This window comes from Salmo trutta, chromosome 6 (genome assembly GCF_901001165.1).
Source record: "Salmo trutta chromosome 6, fSalTru1.1, whole genome shotgun sequence".
Classification (NCBI taxonomy): domain Eukaryota; kingdom Metazoa; phylum Chordata; class Actinopteri; order Salmoniformes; family Salmonidae; genus Salmo; species Salmo trutta.
The window spans coordinates 28,311,276-28,333,590 of record NC_042962.1 but is presented as its reverse complement, the minus strand read 5'-3'; the positions used below and the strand labels follow the sequence as shown (position 1 = coordinate 28,333,590).

The window sequence follows — 22,315 nt, the reverse complement described above, 5'->3', positions numbered from 1 at the left end:
ACCCCATATACTCACCCTGGGTAGGATATTGTCCCCTGGTGGATTGGGGAGTATACGAATCTGTGGATTCTGTGTTTATTGTCTGGTGGGTTGTGTGTTACTGACAACATGATCCATAACCATCACAGGGCAACCACATCCAGACTCTCAACAATCTTACGGTAATGACCTGTTACAGTCATGAATCTCTTCTTGTATCAGGTGCCGTCACACTGCTGTCTGATTACATTTGTCCCACATGGCTTTCCATCACTTTGACTCATTCCCTCTCATCTGAATAGACTGTCTTTCATCTCCCTGTCCTCCTCAACAACAGGCCCATTCTCCACCGTTTTTGATGTGATTAGTCCAAGGTCGTTACATACCATTATACATCATAAGCTACATATTAAATTACAACATAGGGTCCATAGGGCCCTGGTCAAAAATAGTACAATATATAGGGAATAGAGTACCATTTGGGAGACAGCCATACAGTAGCATCTCATAAAAGGCATGGATTGTACATTTGAGCTTGATTTATCTGAGACAATTGCTCAAATGTTTTCTGATGCTATCACGTTCTTTCTGAGGAAGGGGGGAGAGGAGGAAGAGTGAAAACAAGTTCAGCCGCATTTCATTCACCATAGAAAATTGATTAAAAAAGGAAGAAGAGAGAAAGCCAGGTCGACCTTGCTTGCCTGGTGATCGGATTTATTTTGTAATTGATCTAGGAGATTGTGGGGCTGCCGTCCTTGGGATTGACTCGTTCCAAATGGAATAATAATGTTGGGGTAATGATGGTAGAAGGACGAGTGGCCTCGTCTTCTAATGCACGCACACCAACCATCTGTATCTCTCCCTTAGATCTTCCCCTCCTCTCTGTTGCTTGTATCTCATTTTGTTTTATTAGACATTTGACTACATTGTGTTATTCTGACTATATTACACAGTATTAACAGTCCGTATTCCCTTTCCAGTGCTATCAATGACCAAGGAATATAATATACAAGTGTGTTTAACATAAAAAGTCCAGTGAGAGGACTAAAGTGTACTGCCATTGGTCTGGCCAAAATAATATTTCATGTAAGAGAAAAGACAGCCATTTTCTCAACTATATCCGTCAAAGACATTTTGGCATAGGCTTCACTCTCCATTGCAGGGGTTTCTTAAATTATGGGTTTGCATATAGTTCCATTTGGGAGACACAAATTATTTAGTTTTCTTGGTGGGGGATAACATAACGCACAAGTGTTTGTGAACCGCAAACTCCGACTGACATAAGGATAATCCCAAAACAAGTGTAACATTTCAGCAAATGCACGCACAGCAATTGTCAAAAGAGAGAGCAAGCTGGATATCAACATATCATTACCAACATCCTCATATTCACACTGACTCCCGCCGACTCCCGCTGACTCCCATTGGGCAGAGACTCCATTAAAGTCATGTGATGACTCATTAATGCCCCTGCCTGTTGGCAGACTCACAGCAGGCTAGGTTGCATTCTCAAACACATTCTGTGGCTGTGAGTAAGTCAGAGAGAGAGAGAGAGAAAGGAAGAAAGAAAGAGATATAGAAGCACACAACAGGACTATTGTGTATAAGGCCCCTATAGTCCAGCCCAGCAGATCACTAGGGGTCCCTTAAAGAGGCCACACACAAAGCCTTCCCCATCCCCTCAAAACCCTCCTCTTCTCTCCCTCTCTTCCTCTCCGACACCCAATACAACAGTAAAGCTATACATTAGAAAGGGCAATTATAGCTGCTATGCACCACTGTGACAATGGGGCTAAATCAGTTCACGTTGTTGTCCCTTTCTCTCAAGGGTTGGCTCGTAAAGAACAGGAAGAATGCAGAGGAAACGTACAATCATCTGAATGGAGACCAAGCCGTTCTTTATTCACTGACTGATACCGCTTGGTTCACTCAGTCATTTATGCCCACAAAACCATGACTAATGTCTCAAATTAAACCCTATTCCCTAAATAATGTACTACTTAGTTCTTTCTTCTCCTTCTATCCTTCATCTGCGCTAATGCGAAAAAAACTGAACAGGCCAAAGTCAATTCCCAGTGGGTGGGTTTTCAGACTATTATGAAGGAGAGGAAACAAGGAGACGAGGAGGTCACTTAAGACTATTGAGATGCACCCGGGGTGACATCATGACATCATACCTGATGGGGGTGGAGTCTCCAGTGCTTCTGATGTAGATGAGAGCAGGCAGCCTGGTGAGAAGGTGATGTCATCCAGACAGATGTCCCCCTTGGCGTTGTGGCCCACCTTAGGATAGAATAAAATAGCATAATTGTTCCACAGGGAACTTTAGTTGTGGCAAGTGGGATAAGATAAAGATAGTAAACATATACAGTGCCGTGAAAAAGTGCTTGCCACCTTTCTAATGGGTCCCATTATGCCTGGCGAAAACCAAACACTGCATTCCATGGCAAGAAACTCATACCAACGGTCAAGCATGTCCCCAGTCTGCTGTCCCAACTTGCTTCAAGATGTCCACCATTGTTCCTGTACCCAAGAAAGCCAAGGTGACTGAACTAAATGACTATCGCCCTGTAGCAATCACTACTGTCATCATGAATTGCTTTGAGAGGCTAGTTAAGGATCATATCACCACTACTTTACCTGACACACTAGACCCACTTAAATTTGCTTACATCCCCAATAGATCCACAGACGATGCAATCGCCATTGCACTGCACACTCCCATCTGGACAAGAGGAATACCTATGTAAGAATGCTGTTCATTGACTATAGCTCAGCCTTTCAGCACCATAGTACCCTCCAAGCGCATCATCAAGCTTTGGGCCCTGGGTCTGAACCCCGCCCTGTGCAACTGGGTCCTGGACTTCCTGACAGGCCACCCCCAGGAGGTGAAGATAGGAAAAAAACACCTCCACTTCACTGATCCTCAACACAGGGGCCCCACAAGGGTGCGTACTCATCTGCTAAATATGTGTATGTGACCAATAACATTTGATATGATAGTGTGATGGTTTGGGGATGCTTTTTTTGCCTCAGGACCTGGACAACTTGCCTTAATAGAAGGAACCATGAATTATCTGATCTGTATCAGAGAAGTCGACAGGAGAATGTCAGGCCATCCATCTGTGAGCTGAAGAGCAGCTGAGTCATGCAGCAAGACAATGATCCAAAACACAATCAAGTCTACATGAAAATGGCTAAAAAGCATTTTAAGTTTTGGAATGGCCTAGTCAAAGTCCAGACCTAATCCCAATGATGATGTTGTGACAGGACTTGAAACGAGCAGCTCATGCTTGAAACCCCACAAATGTCGCTGAGTTAAAGCAGTTCTGCATGTAAAAGCAGGCCAAAATTCCTCCACAGCGATGTGAGAGACCAATCAACAACTACAAGAAGCATTTGGTTGCAGTCATTACAGCTAAAGGTGGCACAACCAGTTACTGAGTGTAAAGGGGCAATTACTTTTTCACATAGGGGAATTGGGTGTTGCTAAACTTTGCTAATTAAATAAAGAAAGAATAAATCATGTTTAATTCTTTGTAAACTCAGGTTCCCTTTATCTAATATTAGGTTTTGGTTGAAGATCTGATAACATTCAGTATAAAAAAATATGCAAAAATAGAGAAAAATCAGAAAGCGGGCAAATACTTTTTCATGGCACAGTAACAGCAACAGTCACAGATACAAATGCTATGCCAGATATGCACAAGATGAACATAAGGCACAAGAATTCAATAAAAATGTTCATCACCTTGCCCTCGAACGTGACCCGGAAGTCTTCCTGAGAGGTCAGCTGGATGTCCCTCCTCTGCCAGTAGTTTCCCTGGTCTCCAGTCAGGTTGAGGAGGAGCTGGTGACCTGAGGAGCTGGTGACCTGGAACACGTTCAGCGTTCCAAAGCCGTCTCCAGACATGTGTAGGTAGAAGCGGATCTGGAGAAGGGAAGGGACAAACACACAAGAAAGTGACAAACATAGTGAAGTCATGCAAGTGTAGCCAAGTTGAATTGGTTAAACTAACTTCATCTTAAAATACCTCCGTCTGTACCATCAAATTTCTAGCTGGATAAGGACAGACAGTCTGAGAAATACCATGATATTTAAGCAATGACAGACTTTCCTCCACTCATTAAAGTGAAGTTGATATACCCCTGACTTGTAAAGGACCAAAAGGCTCCTTTTCAGCTTCCACCCCCAAGCCATAAGACTGCTGAACAGTTAACCTCTTCTTGAACTGCACTGTTGGTTAAGGGTTTGTAAGTAAGCATTTCACGGTAAGGTCTACACTTGTTGTATTCGGCGCATGTGACAAATACAGTGTGATTTGATTCAGTAAATCTGATCAAAGTAACAAGCTCCTGAGTCTCATGCTTTCTGCATTACCGTTGACTTTTCACTGCAACACTCTTATTATGATAATTCGTGTCGCCTCCCCATAGACCATGAAAGCAAGAGGTCTATCGATATAAAAAAAGGTCATTTGTTGTGAACCAAAATGGTCATCACCGTAGCTCCATTCATTTCCTTCTATTTCCCCTATTCATTACGGCTAGCCCACAACGTCAGCCACTCAAACGCAGTGCTGCGGAGTTCCACAGGGGTTTTCTACCAAATGCAACTAGATGCAGAGGGAGGGCGGGAGGCAGTGAGAAGACTAAACCGCCGCTTCTTCTCTCCTTCTCTCTTCCCCTTCTCTCCTCGCTCTGTTTAATTGGCGCCTGTCAGCTGCGTGTGTGATTGGTCGGCAGGTCCAGCCCGAGATGAGACAGACACAGTTCCATACAAACGAGGCACTCAATCAGAACGCTGGCCTCAGACAGACTGACTGATGTGAGCTCAGTCAGAGAGAGAAGAGAGATGGCCCCTGGGCTCACCCACGTCACTGGCTGATCTCGTCACACACAGAGGGAGGAGACATCGACTGACCCAGTCCTTTATACATATTTCCCCCAATTCTGCTTCATAATCTACCTAAACCTCCTCCCTTAATCTGTCTGTAGGTTTGTATGGTGGATTACACCATCACACTGAATTTGACTTTAAAACAAATAAACCAAATCATTACACACCGTATAACCCTCACTTATGGACCCTTTGTTTATTTATCCCTTATTTTACCAGGTAAATTGACTGAGAACACATTCGCATTTACAGCAACGAGCCAATTGGAAGTTGGGAATAATTAGGTGGCCATGACGGCATGATGGCCAGATTGGGAATTTAGCCAGGACCCTGGGGTTATCACCCCTATTCTTACGATAAGTGACTTGGGATCTTTAGTGACCATAGAGAGTCAGGACACCCGTTTGACGTTGAATCCGAAAGACGACACCCGACACAGGACAATGTCCCCCATCACCGCCCTGGGGCATTGGGATATTTTTTGGGGGGGAGGAAAGAGTGCCTCCTACTGGCCCTCCAAAACCACTTCCAGCAGCATCTGGTCTCCCATCCAGGGACCGACCAGGACCAACCTTTTGTGTCCATGTATTGATCAGATGACTCTTTTATCTCGACCCAGTAACACCCACATGGCTTCCGAACTGTTATCTACAGTCTCTGCCCTGACCTTAGCCTGACCTTGCACTGCTTGCTCCTGCGGCTGAGGAGGGGTCCTGAGATTCTAGCGGCGTCTCCGGTTGCCTGGGGGAAAGAGCTCTCTACATAGAGGTAGTGGCCAGACGGGTCCCGCAGGGTGTGGTCAGTAGATGGACCTGTGCCAGCGGTCGGTGTGCTGCCCGCTTTGATAAGCCAATCGAAATTGTCCTGCCGGCACTGGCGCCAGGAGCAGAGGTCAAACTCAAAGTTGCAGTGTCCGCTGAAGCCCTCTGTAAGAGAGCGAGACAGAGAGGACGAGAGCTTAATCAGTCATTAGTATACTCACCATGACATACTGTGGACAGTGGCACATTTGTTGTTGTTTTGGCTCTATATTCCATCACTTTGGATTTGAAATGACAATGACTATGAGGTTAAAGTGCAGACTGGCAGCTTTATTTTGAGGGTATTTTCATCCATATCGGGTGAACTGTTTTGTAAATGACACCTTTTGTACATTGCCCATTTTAGGGGAATAAAAGTATTGGGACAAATTCACTTATGTGTATTAAAGTAGTCAAAAGTTTAGTATTTGGTCCCATATTCCTAGCATGCAACGATCATACCACCCCCCCCCCAAATGCTACCCTCCCCTGTTATTGTAATGGTGAGAGGTTAGCATGTCTTTGGGGTATGATATTTGTGCGTCTGTATGGTTGAGGATACCCTCAATAGCAATGGCGTGTTTTCATGGATGCCAAGGGAAGCCAGGCTATTTGACCAATAAAACATTTTAAATGATAAAATAAATGTATTACATATACATTTTAGTCATTTAGCAGATGCTCTTATCCAGAGCGACTTACAGTAGTGAATACATTTCATACATTATTTTTTTCCCCGTACTTTCGTATCTTTCGTCTCTTTCTGTTTTCATAATTTCTTTCAATTCGCAAGTGGCTGAAACTCACTGGAGAAATCATCCAAGCGAGGGAAACAGCGCCCCTCTGTCTCAGGGACATCCAGCTGACCTCTCAGGAAGACTTCCGGGTCACGTTCGAGGGCAAGGTGATGAACATTTTTATTGAATTCTTGTGACTTATGTTCATCTTGTGCACATCTGGCATAGCATTTGTATCTGCGAATGTTGCTGTTACTGTGCCATGAAAAAGTATTTGCCCGCTTTCTGATTTTCTCTATTTTTGCATATCTGATGCTGACTGGACCAAAAGAGTATAACATGTTGCCGCCGTAGCATTTGATTGATTAATGTCAGCAAGCATTTGGCCTCCCATGATAAAGACATTCTGAAAGAATTAGCCAATCAGCGTGGAGCTGAGCTCAACTGTGGGTTGTCCTGATGCAGCAAAACGCCCCCCAAGGGAGGCCAGTTTGGATATGGCTTCAAACCAATCAATTCATTTCCGAAGCAAAACAACATTTTCAGAAAAACTTGTCTGTTTCTGGTCTGCTTGTGTTGATGTCCTGCAGCAGCCTTTTCCTAAGCCATGGATGGAGATGGGGATTTGGACTTGTGGTTTTGACTTAATTCTCTGTACAGGCCAATGAATATGACGGCGATTCTGATCTGACAATAAATGTATATATTGTGCCACTGACCTGAGACAATTGAAGTTCAATATGTAGCCTAGACGTTGCCTAGTAAGCGCACGCTAACTACCTAGCTAACTTACCTGATTCATTGTTGCCCATGCGAAGAAGTTAGGCTAGCAAGCATTTTAGCTAGGTAGCCTATTACAACCAAAACTAAAAGTGTACTGTATGACGGAGCCATAGACAGTTTTGCCAACATGAAAGAGGAGGATGGCATTGGCATTCAACTAGTCTACAAGTAGGGTGAGTAAAAAAACGCTTTACTTGTGCACACACGCACAGACAGAAATCCGTACCATGGACAGCCACATGATTTTAAGCAGCATTAATTGGACTAAATAGTTGTAGGTATCTTTAAGTTTGTTTTCAGTGTATTAAACTAAGCATATATAGCCACGTTTGATGATGTTTAAATGTTTAAGTTGAAATGGTGCTGGAATAGCTGAGGCAGTCCCCCTGTTGTCTTTGTGCTGACTTGCGGTAACTCTGTGGTTGTAAACCAGTAGTTGTTTAGTAAACTGTCGTAAACATTAACTTACTTGACCATGCTGCAGATGACATAACTGTTTGTAACATGCAATATTTGGTTTGTGGACTTCAACTGACAGATGTTGCTCTCCGGTTTTGTGACAAAACAAACGTATCTATGGTTGAATTTATTCCGCCACTGTGTGACTGTTGTCTTTTTGTTGTAACGCCCTTATTGTATATCACGGTGTCATATGAACGAATGGGTTATAGAGCTTCTACACCATGCTTCTACACCTGCATTGCTCGCTGTTTTGGGGTTTTAGGCTGGGTTTCTGTACAGCCCTTTGAGGTATCAGCTGATGTAAGAAGGGCTATATAAATACATTTGATTTGATTTAGAGCAAACGCCGCAATTATCACAACAAAGGTTGTAATGTGGCTTTTTTTACTGGCTTGGCTTCCTCAAGAGATTTTACTCACGTACCGCTACCGCTCAAATGAAAGCTGACAGTCTGCACTTTAACCTGATAGTCATTGTATCATCTCAAACCCAAAGCGCTGGAGTACAGAGGCCAAACAACAACAAAAAAAGCACTGTCCAAATACTTTTGGAGCTCACTGTATATTCACCCACTCAAAAAAGAGCCTAAAGTTATTAGAATTTATCACTATACTTTTAACTATGTAAAAGTAGCCTCGCAAACCCGACCCTAGGCAAGAGCAGTGTATGCCGTAGCATTGGATACAATGTGGGAGGCAACTGTCTGCCTAGGGAGACTAATCTAATAGCACTACCACATTCCAATCGAAAAACAATGTCCGATTTTTGGTTTAGTTGTCACCGAAATGTTTATCACTGTGCTTTCAACGATTTAAAAGCACAGCAAAGTTCAAATGGGAATACAATGTCAGTTATTTTGTTCATTTATACAACAGATGAATGTGTTATCACAGTGCTTTATCTAATAGCAGAACCAAATGACTTGGATTGCAGTTGAGAACACATTAAAAAAGTAGGCTACATGGTGCAAGTGATTAATGTCATTCGAGATTCTGCATAGATAATTACAGCAATTGAGAAGACAATATGATTACATAACAAGACATTCATATTTACATAAGGCTCAAAATGTGGCCATGGATGTGTTACTCATTTTAAGGTTGAATGTTACATTAGATTGCACAATTAATAAAAACCACTACTGCCACCATAGTAAAGGCCTATGTATTGCCTTACCTCCCTAGTCTTCTAGATTTGCACACACCGTACATACAGTTGAAGTCGGAAGTCTACATACACCATAGCCAAATACATTTCAACTGTTTTTCACAATTCCTGAAAATGTAATCCTAGTAAAAATTCCCTGTTTTAGGTCAGTTAGGATCACCACTTTATTTTAAGAATGTGAAATGTCAGAATAATAGTAGAGAGAATGATTTATTTCAGCTTCTATTTCTTTCATCACATTCCCAGTGGGTCAGAAGTTTACATACACTCAATTAGCATTTGGTAGCATTGCCTTTAAATTGTTTAACTTGGGTCAAACAATTCGGGAAGCCTTCCACAAGCTTCCCACAATAAGTTGGGTGAATTTTGGCCCATTCCTCCTGACAGAGCTGGTGTAACTGAGTCAGGTTTGTAGGCCTCCTTGCTTGCTCACACTTTTTCAGTTATGCCCACAAATTTTCTATAGGTTTGAGGTCAGGGCTTTGTGATGACCACTCCAATACCTTGACTTTGTTGTCCTTAAGCCATTTGCCACAACTTTGGAAGTATGCTTGGGGTCATTGTCCATTTGGAAGACCCATTTGCGACCAAGCTTTAACTTCCTGACTGATGTCTTGAGATGTTGCTTCAATATATCTACATAATTTTCCTGCTTCATGATGCCATCTATTTTGTGAAGTGCACCAGTCCCTCCTGCAGCCCCACAACATGATGCTGCCACCCCCGTGCTTCACGGTTGGGACGGTGTTCTTTGGCTTGCAAGCCTCCCCCTTTTTCCTCCAAACATAGCAATGGTCATTATGGCCAAACAGTTCTATTTTTGTTTCATCAGACCAGAGGACATTTCTCCAAAAAGTACGATCTTTGTTGCAAACCATAGTCTGGCTTTTTTATGGCGGTTTTGGAGCAGTGGTTTCTTCCTTGCTGAGCGGCCTTTCAGGTTATGTTGATATAGGACCTGTTTTACTGTGGATATAGATACTTTTGTACCTGTTTCCTCCAGCATCTTCACAAGGTCCTTTGCTGTTGTTCTGGGATTGATTTGCACTTTTCGCACCAAAGTACGTTCATCTCTAGGAGACAGAACGCGTCTCCTTCCTGAGCGGTATGACTGCTGTGTGGTCCCATGGTGTTTATACTTGCGTACTATTGTTTGTACAGATGAATGTGGTACCTTCAGGCATTTAGAAATTGCTCCCAATGATGAACCAGAGGTCTTGGCTGATTTCTTTTGATTTTCCCATGATGTCAAGCAAAGAGGCACTGAGTTTGAAGCTAGGCCTTGAAATACATCCACAGGTAGACCTCCAATTGACTCAAATGATGTCAATTAGGCTATCAGAAGTTTCTAAAGCCATGACATAATTTTCCGGAATTTTCCAAGCTGTTTAAAGGCACAGTCAACTTTGTGTATGTAAACTTCTGACCCACTGGAATTGTGATACTGTGAATTATAAGTGAAATAATCTGTCTGTAAACAATTGTTGGAAAAATGACTTTTGTCATGCACAAAGTAGATGTCCTAACCGACTTGCCAAAACTATAGTTTGTTAACAATACATTTGTGGAGTGGTTGAGAAACGACTTCAACTGTCGATTTTCCTATTGTGTTATTTACTGTACGTTTGTTTATGTGGAACTCTGTGTTGTTGTTTTTGTCGCACTGCTTTGCCTTATCTTGGCCAGGTCACAGTTGTAAATGAGAACTTGTTCTCAACTGGCCTACCTGGTTAAATAAAAGGTGAAATAAAAAAATTAATCCAACAAAATTCAACAAAAGCTCCTGTAAGTAACACTGTTCTTTAGTTAATTATTATCAAACGGGCAGGCGAAGGGTCTCTCACTCACTGCAGATATAGGGGTCCTCGTCGGAGCCATCTCCACAGTGATTGAGGAAGTCACACAGGTTGTCCTCTGGGATGCAGTATCCATTGGAGCAGGTGTACTCCTCAGGCCCACACGGCTGCTCTGGGCTGAGGGGAGGGGTGCAGTTCTGGAAGGTCACGTCATCCACCACCACATCTCCCATGTAGCTGATCCCCCGCTTGGCCTGGAAGATCACCTAAATGACAGACAGGATATAACTCAACAAAACGGTCTAGTACCGTATAAACTAGCAAATTCACAATAACATGTCATTAGTCTTGTTCTCAGCCATCTTCACTATAATCCTGGTAAGCAAGGCTAAACATTACATAAACACAATTAAACCCAACATACCAGGGCATCCCAAATGGTACCTGGTCAAAAGAAGGGCACTATAAAGGGAATAAGGTTCCACTTAGGATGTAGCCCAAAATCACCAACTGTATACTACACAAGCAGCTCATCCTTCAAATTGCTGAGTCATGTACAAGTAACTGCCAAAATAAAGGAAACACTTGAGTAAATGAGCGACACAAAGTATATTGAAAGCAGGTGTTTCCACACAGGTGAGGTTTTCTGAGTTAATTAAGCAATTAACATCCCATCATGCTTAGGGTCATGTATAAAATGCACAGTTGCCTATTATTTTGGCTACCGTGGCTAGAAGAAGAGATCTCAGCAATGTTAAAAGAGTGGTCTCATAGGAGCATATGCGGTTTAAAGGGTGTGTGTATGTGTCTCAGTCACCAGATCTCAACCCAAATGAACACTTATGGGAGATTCTAGAGAGACACCTAAGACAGTGTTTTTCACCACCATCAACAAAACACCAAATTATTGAATTCCTCATGGACTAATGGTGTCGCATCCCTCCAATAGAGTTCCAGACACTTGTAGAATCTATTCCAAGGCGTATTGAAGCTGTTTTGGTGGCTCGTGGTGGCCCAACGCCTTTAAGACACTAAGTTGGTGTTTCCTTTATTTTGGCAGTTACCTGTATTTCACATGAGAGAGAGGACCTGGGCTGATTAAGTGCTTTGTGGGAGAGAGAAAGGGCACTGAAGCTCTGATGGTAAGAAAGCTGCTCTTGAACACACCGCTTCAGTGCTAAAGGACACACTGATTGCTCTATCTGAATGGCTGATCTGACTGGGCCCGGTTGACAAAGGTTAATGGACATCAGTACAAAGGTCAGGGGATTTGTTGCTAAAATTGCTATTTCACTGTTGATGTCAGGTCTTTGTCTTGTTTTTGGTAGGGTGAACTCAGCCATTGGATAGCATGCAGTGATAGCATGCAGTTTCTTCCTATAGATAACTTCCGTCTAGGGAGATTTTCCTGGCCACTGTGCTTTCGCATTTGCTTTGCTTGCTCTTTGGGATTTAGGCCGGGTATCTGTAAAGCACTTTGTGGCAACTGCTGATGTAAAAAAGGGCTTTATAAAATAAATGTGATTAATTCTCTTTACAGAGTCAAACAATCAATCTGTGGCTGTGTGAGTCGAAATCCTCTTAGTGTAACAGTCAAGCATGAATTGCAAATGACCCCCCCCCCCAAAAAAAAGAGTCCACAAAACCGTTTTATATTTTAGTCATTTAGCGGACGCTCTTATCCAGCATGGAACAGCATGAATAAGCATGAATCACTCCACTAGATCTGTGACAGATGGATTTATGGACATGGTTCTCTCCAAGACAAGATGATTGACAGACCTGGAAGCCATGGTCGATTCCGAGAAACACTTCTCCACGTCTCCATTTGTTGCCTTGGTTACCAGTCTGGGACCACACTTCATGGGTGACATTTCCATACTTCAATAACACCTGTGAAATACAGTAAGAAAATCTCACAATTGTACCACTGCTTTGTGATAACAAATACATTTTTTAAAACATTGTCATGGCCATTAGCCGTATTTTATTCACCATATGATATATTGTGGTGCAAAGTACTTTTGAGAGACTGAGAACAAAACATGTTTAAGGTTATGTAAAAAAAAAAAAAAAAATCTTAAAGCCTGCCATAAAGAAACAAAGGCTTTTTAATTCAGATGACAAAATAAGTGCCATGTTTTTTGTTGCAGGCTTTTAGTTTCACAATTATTATTTTTTTACATAAGCTAAAACTTATTCTGTCTATTTAGACCCTTGTTTCCCATGAATACCATTTATATATTTCTCACAGAAGCAACGCAACGCTTCTTATTTGATCTTTTCTCGATGACCCATCTGAGAGACTCTATGGGATTCATTCACCTGCAGGGTTCCCACAGTGAAGCCGCTCATGTGATACCAGAATCCCAAGGTGCACTGGGGTCCAGTGGAGGAGATGACAGGGGTCTGCAGGTCGGTGATGTGGCCGTAACCACCGTTGGAGCTGTCTGCGTACATGTACCAACCCTCTGGACTGCCACTAGTGTAGAGACAAGAAGAGGGAAGGTTAGAGGTTCACATTATCAACACAATTGAATTCAAACAACTTTGTCACCGTGGGGCGATTCTATTTAAGGCTATAGCCGTGGTTCAGACACATACAACAAACAGAGACAATAAATAGAGATGACCTTGAAAGACAATTACCTTAAAGTGCAATACAATATATATGATAATGATATATAAAATGCAGAAAGTATTAGTTTATGGGAAATAGGGTTGGTTAAGAACAAATACACTGTAGTTGTCACACCCTGATCTGTTTCACCTGTCTTGTGCTTGTCTCTACCCCCCTCCAGGTGTCACCCATTTTCCCCATTATCCCCTGTGCATTTATACCTGTTTTTCCTGTTTGTCTGTTGCCAGTTCGTCTTGTCTCGTCAAGCTGACCAGCGTGTTATTCCGTGTCTCTTTAGTCCCTGTTTTCTAGTTCTTCCGGTTTTGACCATTCTGCCCGTCCTGAGCCTGCCTGCCGTTCTGTACCTTGTGACACTGCCCTGGATTACTGACCTCTGCCCGCTCTGACCCTGAGCCTTCCTGCTGTTCTGTACCTTACTGACTCTGCCCCTGGAGTGGAAGACAGCCTTCAACACGGCTAGCGGACACTACGTATACCTGGTGATGCCATTCGGCCTGACCAACGCTCCTGCTGTGTTCCAGGCCCTGGTTAATGACGTTCTCCGCGACATGTTGAACCGGTTTGTGTTCGTCTACCTCGACGACATCCTCGTCTTTTCCCCGCTCGGCTCAAGAACATTGCCTCCACGTCCGACAAGTCCTCGAGCGTCGCCCACCCACAGAGGCAGAGGCAGGTCACTGAAACTCATCTATCTCTCCCTGTACTAGACCCAGGCCCCTACAGATTGTCAATCACAGTCATCCTTTTTACAACCATGGGAGAATAGAGTAGAGGGCTGCGATTCGCTTGACTGCTTTCATCCATCTCCATAAGCTCACAGCTCCCTGGATACCATGCCTCTCCGCCCTTCCTAGCCAAGAGAGGAGAGGCTCCCCTTGGGCTTGGAGAAGACAGAGTTCCCCCTCTCACTTCCATGGCTGCCGGAGCTTAATGATCGTCTGTTACTGAAGAGTAAAGGACTGCAGCAGGAGTGAGGGAAAGAGGGAGGAGGAGGGGACGGAAGAGGGATGATTGCACCTGCACTCTGGCCCACTGGCTACAAGAGGAAAGGAAATGACAGCAATAGAGTGGAGGAGTTGATTTCTGCTCTCACTGTCAACCCCTCAGATAGGCAATCATAGCCCAGACAGGTAACCATCTGAAACATCCTCACTCAGTTTCAGAGGATGTCTCAGAGGGCTGTGATGGCGTTTTTGGCCCGGGTGTGTGTGTGTGTGTGTGTGTGTGTGTAGAAATGGTAATCGAAATTGTTATTGTAAAATGTATCTTTTTTTCATATACATTTCCTTAGTATATCAGGTATTTTTTTATAAATATTTTGTGATAAAATAAAGAAAAATATGTGCCTAATTTGCATATATACACTGGGTATATTTCCCACATAAATAAATTAATATAAATTGGTGGAACAGGGCTGCAACCACAACACACCTGCTGTGTCTAGGCCTACCTGCACTCACCTGCTGTGTCTAGGTCCACCTGCACTCACCTGCTGTGTCTAGGTCCACCTGCACTCACCTGCTGTGTCTAGGTCCACCTGCACTCACCTGCTGTGTCTAGGTCCACCTGCACTCACCTGCTGTGTCTAGGCCTACCTGCACTCACCTGCTGTGTCTAGGCCTACCTGCACTCACCTGCTGTGTCAAGGCCTACCTGTACTCACCTGCTGTGTCTAGGCCTACCTGCACTCACCTGCTGTGTCTAGGCCTACCTGCACTCACCTGCTGTGTCTAGGCCTACCTGCACTCACCTGCTGTGTCTAGGCCTACCTGCACTCACCTGCGCTGTCTAGACTGCTTCATTAATTACTGTTGTCACATTCTCTTGCATAATTCAACAAGTGTGTCAAGGGAAGGATACCCACGCATTTAAAAATCAACACGCTTGGCTCGAGATTACACCCATTAATACTTTACATTGTCTGCAAGATTGGACATAATATCACTATAATCCGAGTGTTCATTTTCAGAAGTTGATTTCATTTTAGCGCATTTGATTTGTAAACCTTTCAACTGTATTAAATCATTCGTTTTTTCAATTGGGGCGGCAGGTAGCCTAGTGGTTAGAGCGTTGGGCCAGTAACCGAAAGGTTGGTGGATTGAATCCCAGAGCTGACAAGGTAAAAATCTGTTGTTCTGCCCCTGAACAAGCCAGTTAACCCACTGTTCCCCGGTAGGCCGTCACTGAAAATAAGAATTTGTTCTTAACTGACTTGCCTTGTTAAATAAAGATGAAATAAAATAAAAAACATTTTAAAAAATTGCACAAAAAAATCAACACCAACTAAAATAAAGTTATCTTTCTTGTGATGTAATTGCCGAGCCGGTGCGTTAAATCCCAGACGAAGCATTGGCAATTCTTATATATGCATCACTTCATCCATTACCAGAGTGTGTTTGACAGCTCATTACAAATGTTTCCGCGGTCGCTACGTTAACGGGAAAATCAATCCAGTGATATTTAAGTGACAAGTGGATTTTCAGATGGCTGAAAAGGAGTGATCCTCATGCACATTGCTAGTGTGTGTGTGTGTGTGTGTGTGTGTGTGCACGTATATGTGCCTGTACTGTATGTGTACATGTGTGCCTGTACTATATGTGTACATGTGTGCCTGTACTGTACGTGTACATGTGTGCCTGTGTCTGTGCATGTGTTTGTGACTCACAGGGTGTGGTCGATGACTGGCCGGTGGTACTGCTCCCCGAGGTGTACGGTGTTTCCCTGGTCAGGGAGCCAGCGGAATGAATGAAGCAGGGCAGAGGGAGCAGGACAGACCCTCTCCCAGCCACATGCAACGCCCCCCTCAAAATCACATACCTCCTTCACTGGGGGGGACACACAGAAACAAAGAAACAAAGAAAGAAACCAAGAAAGAAACAAACACCATTAGACAATACAGAACAATTCCATTTCAATTCCATTTCAAGACAGTTCTAGTGGTCTCTGTCTTCTCTGTGGACGAAGAGAGTGCACAGCAAGGACAGAAAGACGGTGGGAGAGAAAGAGAGAGAAGGGAAAGATTCCAATAATCCAATTCTGGTCAAATCACAGCCCAAGGGGCCATATGCATCAAGCAGATTTGCCTTTGAGACACACAGTTGAAAAAGTTTAAATGGGGAGGCAAGACCTCTATACACACGGCCCCAGATCTGAGGGAACAAGGTCCATACCCACCACAGTGCTGTTCGTCTAACCCGTCGGAGCAGTCATGTCTGAAGTCACACACCCTGCTCTGGTCCACACACTCTCCGTGCGCCCCACACACAAACTTCCCCAATGGGCAGATGTGGGGCTGGACTGTAGGGGCTTCCGTCGGGGGGAAGGGGGTGATGGGGCTCACTGAGGGCAAGTCCCCTGAAACAAACAAATGAAAAACACACAACACATCCAACAAACTGTAACTCCGTCTAGAGTGGGACACAGTTTTATATGCTGGTGGTAAGGTATAACTACAAACGGAAATCTTCCTGAAGAAAAATGGTGTGCTTGCCTCAGCTGTCCCAAAAATGTTTTATGGCAGTGGAAGTGGTCTAAATAATAATAATAATAATAATAAATAGATGTATGTTGAATATCTAGGGGTATTGCTGAAGTATGTATACTAATTACCATTATAGAGCACACAGTCCAGGAAGGACAGGTCATCAATGGCGATGTCTCCATTGAAGTCGTCACCGACTGTGCCCTCGACCAGAATCTGCCAACACAAACAACAATGTATGGCTCTGTGTGTGTGTGTGTGTGTATGTTTGTTTTCCATCTAAGTGCAGTGTGTTATACTGTACTTTATGGCAGTGTCCCAAATGGCAACTGATTCCCTATGTAGTGAACAGCTATATGGGCAATGGTCAATAGAAGTGCACTACATAGGGAATAGAGTGTAATTTGAGATGCAGACATATGTCTCTTTCAGCCTCCTCAGCAGGTTCAGCCTATAGCCTGGTAACTGTCGCTCTACCAGGAGAGCAGCACAGTATGGAGAACAAATTACCTCAGAACACAGTTGTAGATTGTCGTTTCAGCATAAACCCAAAACGCTGAGTCCTGAGCAAGTCAAGTACTACAACCAGAGATATAGTGCTGTCGTAGCGCAGGGGAGTGGCACTCCCTCACTTTTTCCTATTAGAGAATACACGAAGTTGGGACAAATATTTCTGGAAAATAGATTCCGATTCTATTCTAAATAAATTCTATTTAATTACCCCAAAAATTCCATGAAAACGGTAGAATGTCAAACTAAATAAATATGTAGACTATAGCAGCCTATAGGTAGGTAAATGGTGATTTCTTCCTTGTCTTCTCTCTCTCTCTGGGCCAAATGAGTTGGCCAAATCCGATGTAACAAGAACAGTTACAGACAGAAAACTCTATCAGGGGTTGCTAAAACGGCTGTCCTCAAAACAGTTTTTTATGGACTTGGAGTTCATGTCATACACACTTGAACTCGCCCAACTTTCCATGTGCAAAAATACTGATCCACCATATGAACCTTACCATCAAACCCATGTGATTTAGGATCCAAATTCACTGCCTGTCCTTTCTGCACCACGAATCGAAGGGGGCTCAAATCACTCAATAACCTTCATGAAGATTTTACCTACATCTGATAGTCACACTCATTACTTATTTGTATTGTTATTATTATTATTATTATTACAAATAGAAGATTATCACTTCTCACAATGGTGCTCGTTTACAAGATCACACGATTCATTATTATTTTACATAACAGTACCGAACATAGTAGCATATACTGTAGCATAGTAGGCCTACAACACCAAAAACACCTCCTCAGTCATTTCTTATCTGAAACTGAATAGTAAAAAATAACTACTCATGAGGCCAAAACTCAACAACGCGCGCCACTAGGCAGGATATGCAGTGCAGTCGGACAGTATTCAGACCCCTTGACTTTTTCCACATTTTGTTACCTTTCATCAATCTACAAACAATACCCCATAATGACAAAGCAAAAACCGTAAATATCACATTTACATAAATATTCAGGCCCTTTATTTAGTACTTCGTTGAAGCACCTTCGGCAGCGATTACAGCCTCGAGTCTTCTTGGGTATAACGCTACAAGCTTGGCACACCGGTATTTGGGGAGTTTCTCCCATTCTTCTCTGCAGATCCTCTCAAGCTCTGTCAGGTTGGATTGGGAGTGTTGCTGCACAGCTATTTTCAGGTCTCTTCAGAGATGTTCAATCGTGTTCAAGTCCGGGCTCTAGCTGGGCCACTCAAGAACATTCAGAGACTTGTCCCGAACCCACTCCTGCATTGTCTTGGCTGTGTGCTTATGGTCATTGTCCTGTTGGAAGGTGAACTTTTGCCCCAGTCTGAGTTCCTGAGCGCTCTGTACTTTTCTCCGTTCATCTTTTCGATCCTGACTAGTCTCCCAGTCCCTGCCGCTGAAAAACATCCCCACAGCATGAACCACCACCCCAGTTCACTGTAGGGATGGTGCCAGGTTTCCTCCAGACGTGACGCTTGGCATTCAGGCCAAAGAGTTCAATCTTGGTTTCTGTCTGGCCACTCTACCATAAAGGCCTGATTGGTAGAGTGCTGCAGAGATGGTTGTACTCCTGGAAGGTTCTCCCATCTCCACAGAGGAACTCTAGAGCTCTGTTAGAGTGACCATTGGGTTTTTGGTCACCTCCCTGATGAAGCCCCTTCTCCGATTGCTCAGTTTGGCCGGGCGGCCAGCTCTAGGAAGAGTCTTGGCGGTTCCAAATTTCTTCCATTTAAGAATGATGGAGGCCACTGTGTTCTTGGGGACCTTCAATGCTGCAGACATTTTTTGGTACCCTTCCCCAGATCTGTGCCTCGACACAATCCTGTCGCAGATCTCTATGGAGAATTCCTTCAACCTCATGGCATGGTTTTTGCTCTGACATGCACTGTCAAATGTGGGACCTTATATAGACAGGTGTGTGCCTTCTAAATCATGTCCAATCAATTGAATTTACCACAGGTAGACTCCAATCAAGTTGCAGAAACATCTCAAGGATGATCAATGGAAACAGGATGCACCTGAGCTCAATTTCGTGTCTCATAGCAAAGGGTTTGAATACTTATGTAAATAAGATATTTCTGTTTTTTATATACATTTGCAAAAAAAATCTAAAAGCCTGTTTTGACTTTGTCATTTGGGGTATTGTGTGTAGGTTGATGAGAAAAAAATTGTATTTAATCAATTTTAGAATCAGGCCGTAACATAACAAAAAGTCAAGGGTCTGAATACTCTCCGAATGCACTGTATGCTTTGATTGAAACAAAATAGGCCTACAAGAAAGGCTAATAGTTTGATAACGCCGTATGCTTTAATTCGCTCACAAAACAGTAATTCAACATCTACATGCATATTCCCATGAAACTGATCGAGATCAAATGATTGGCATGCAGTTTAACTTGGTGGTTGAGGGAATTAAAAATGTAAATGTTCTTGTGACAATACATGTGGGCAATATATAGGCAGACATTGCAATTGGAGGATGCATTTTATGCATAGACCAATTCTACAATGATATTCAATAGGCTACACATTGTGATTCAGAAATTATGAAGTAATTATGTTTTTATTGCGCTCCCTCACCTAAAATAAATTGCACTACACCATTTACTCCAACGCAGCTCTTCAAATCCAATTAACTGTTAGCTAGCAAGCTAATGAAATACTCCACCACTGACCACCCCCAGGTTTGTTCTATTCTGAACAAAAATATAAACGCAACATGTAAAGTATTGGTCCCATGTTTCATGAGCTGAAATAAAATATCCCAGAAATGTTCATTTCCATACGCCCAAAAAGCTTATTTCTCTCAAATGTTGTTTACATCCCTGTTAGTGAGCATTTCTCCTTTACCAAGATAATCCATCCATCTGACAGGTGTGGCATATCAAGAAGCTGATTAAACAGCAGGATCATTACACAGATGCACCTTGTGCTCTAAAATGTGCAGTTTTGTCACACAACACAATGCCACAGATGTCTCAAATGTTGAAGGAGTGTGCAATTGGCATGCTGACTGTAGGAATGTCCACCAGAGCTGTTGCCAGAGAATTTAATGTTAATTTCTCTACCCTAAGCCACCTTCAACGTAGTTTAGAGAATTTGGCAGTACATATAACCGGCCTCCCAACCGCAGACCATGTGTATGGCGTTTTGTGGGCGAACAGTTTGCTGATGTCAACGTTGTGAACAGAGTGCCACATTGTGGCGGTGGGGTATGGTATTGGCAGGCATAAGCTACGGACAACGAATACAATTGCATTTTATCTATGGCAATTTGAATGCACAAAAATACCGTGACGAGATCTTGAGGCCCATTGTGAGGCCCATTTTTTTTAAAGGTATCTGTGACCAACAGATGCATATCTGTATTCCAAGTCATGTGAAATCCATAGATTAGAATCTAGTGAATTAATTTCAATTCACAAATTTCCTCATATGAACTGTAACTTGAAATTGTTGCATGTTGCATTTATATTTTTGTTCAGTATATTAGAATTCCACACAGTGTGTGAATTATACCGTGACATTCTTGGGAGACTATTGGGCCTAATATTTTTTATGGGCCTAATAGTAAAGACATCATTTAACAGTAAACATGTATTACATTTTAATGTGGCATGAACTCAGCCATTCATGATGTTTCATCTGATTGTGAAACAAATCACTTCAAAAAGTAGGCTACCTGCACGCTCGTCCATAATTCCAGCATCCAAACAGTGCACTGTGCACGTGCCATTTGATAAATGTTAAGAGATATCTGTTACAAACACCTAACATGTAATGACATTTGGTGATTGTCATTAAGCCTACTACAGTGGTGTGTATTCATGGATGCCACGGGAAGCCATGCTTCCCCAAAAATGTGAACAACAAAAAAAGTATGGAAGAACGTTTCATAATCTTCCTTCAATTTGCAAGTGGCTCAATCTATCTCACTGGAGAGGTGAATTGTCATACTATTTTTGGCCAGACAGTATCAGATACATGGGATACATATACTGAGACAAAAAGGCGCTGTTTCGCTTGCTCAGATGTTTTCTTCGGTGAGGTTGATGCATCTTGCTGTCGATGCGCGTCCCGGTCAAATTAATAATATTTAGAGACCCCCCCCCCCCCCCTCCCAAAGTTTGACTTTTGTTGAGTTCAGAGGAACTCATGTCTCATTCAGCAGAGCTTACCTCTCCCTGGCTCCCCCATAATTCGGACTGATAGAGCAACGTGTGAGTGAGTGAGTGAGTGAGTGAGTGAGTGAGTGAGTGAGTGTGTATGCAGTGAGCCTATCTCCTCCACCCTTAGAGGGCTGCTTTTACTCCTCCTACAGCTCACCTCAGGCCTGAGCCAATTAATCTGGACTGTTAATTGGATGTGAGCTGGAATAAACCCAAGTTTATTGGATAGAGGGGAGATATGCTGAGCCTAGGGAAGAACGTGACAACCCCTGACTACAGCATATTAGCTAGTGACTTAATCAGGCCCTCTTTGCTTCAGTGCAATTAAGCCTTGTTCACACTGCAGACCTTAATGCTCAAATCAGTTTTGTTTTTCAAATCTGTTTTGGAATACTGACTGTCCAAACAGCAGTCATTTGCTATCATGGCTACGCTTGTTGTCATAGTAACAATGGGTGTGTGCGCAGAAGTGTAGGTTGATTGGTGGTGGTGCTCATGCTTTTTATCACTCAGAGGTTATGTAGCAAGCTAAGGTGACAACAATGCCTGCCATGGACATTTCCCAGTTGTTTTGAATGTTCAAAATCATAGTGTAAGGGGGATCACGGGACTCTTGAACGAGATGGCCGCATGAACTGAGAATTCCGCACAAGTAATTTCCAATTCTTAATCTTACCTCCACTTCAAGTTAAACCCCATTAGCTATAGTCAAAATAGCCATGGCGGCTACTAAAGGCAACATTTACGTGTGACATTTTTACCCGGACTCGAGCAATAGCCACTGAAAAAGCATCCAAGAAAGAGTTAGCTTCAGAAAAAACTAGCGCCATTAGCCAGGAGCATGAGAACACGTCCCTTCCAAAGGCC

The 22,315-nt window shown here is 43.1% G+C and overlaps 1 protein-coding gene across 1 annotated transcript in view; it reads right to left on the bottom strand.

Annotated features, from left to right (window-relative positions):
* The window catches only part of malrd1 (MAM and LDL receptor class A domain containing 1), a 117,349-nt gene that overhangs the window by 58,299 nt on the left and 36,735 nt on the right, over nucleotides 1–22,315 (bottom strand). The window contains exons 11-19 of the mRNA XM_029756079.1: nucleotides 16,875–16,962; nucleotides 16,440–16,619; nucleotides 15,931–16,090; nucleotides 12,950–13,106; nucleotides 12,407–12,517; nucleotides 10,677–10,890; nucleotides 5,558–5,805; nucleotides 3,731–3,910; nucleotides 2,157–2,262 (exon numbers count right to left, since the gene is read on the bottom strand). Coding sequence (XP_029611939.1) covers nucleotides 2,157–2,262; nucleotides 3,731–3,910; nucleotides 5,558–5,805; nucleotides 10,677–10,890; nucleotides 12,407–12,517; nucleotides 12,950–13,106; nucleotides 15,931–16,090; nucleotides 16,440–16,619; nucleotides 16,875–16,962 — 1,444 coding nt within the window. The remainder of the gene's footprint in view (nucleotides 1–2,156; nucleotides 2,263–3,730; nucleotides 3,911–5,557; nucleotides 5,806–10,676; nucleotides 10,891–12,406; nucleotides 12,518–12,949; nucleotides 13,107–15,930; nucleotides 16,091–16,439; nucleotides 16,620–16,874; nucleotides 16,963–22,315) is intronic.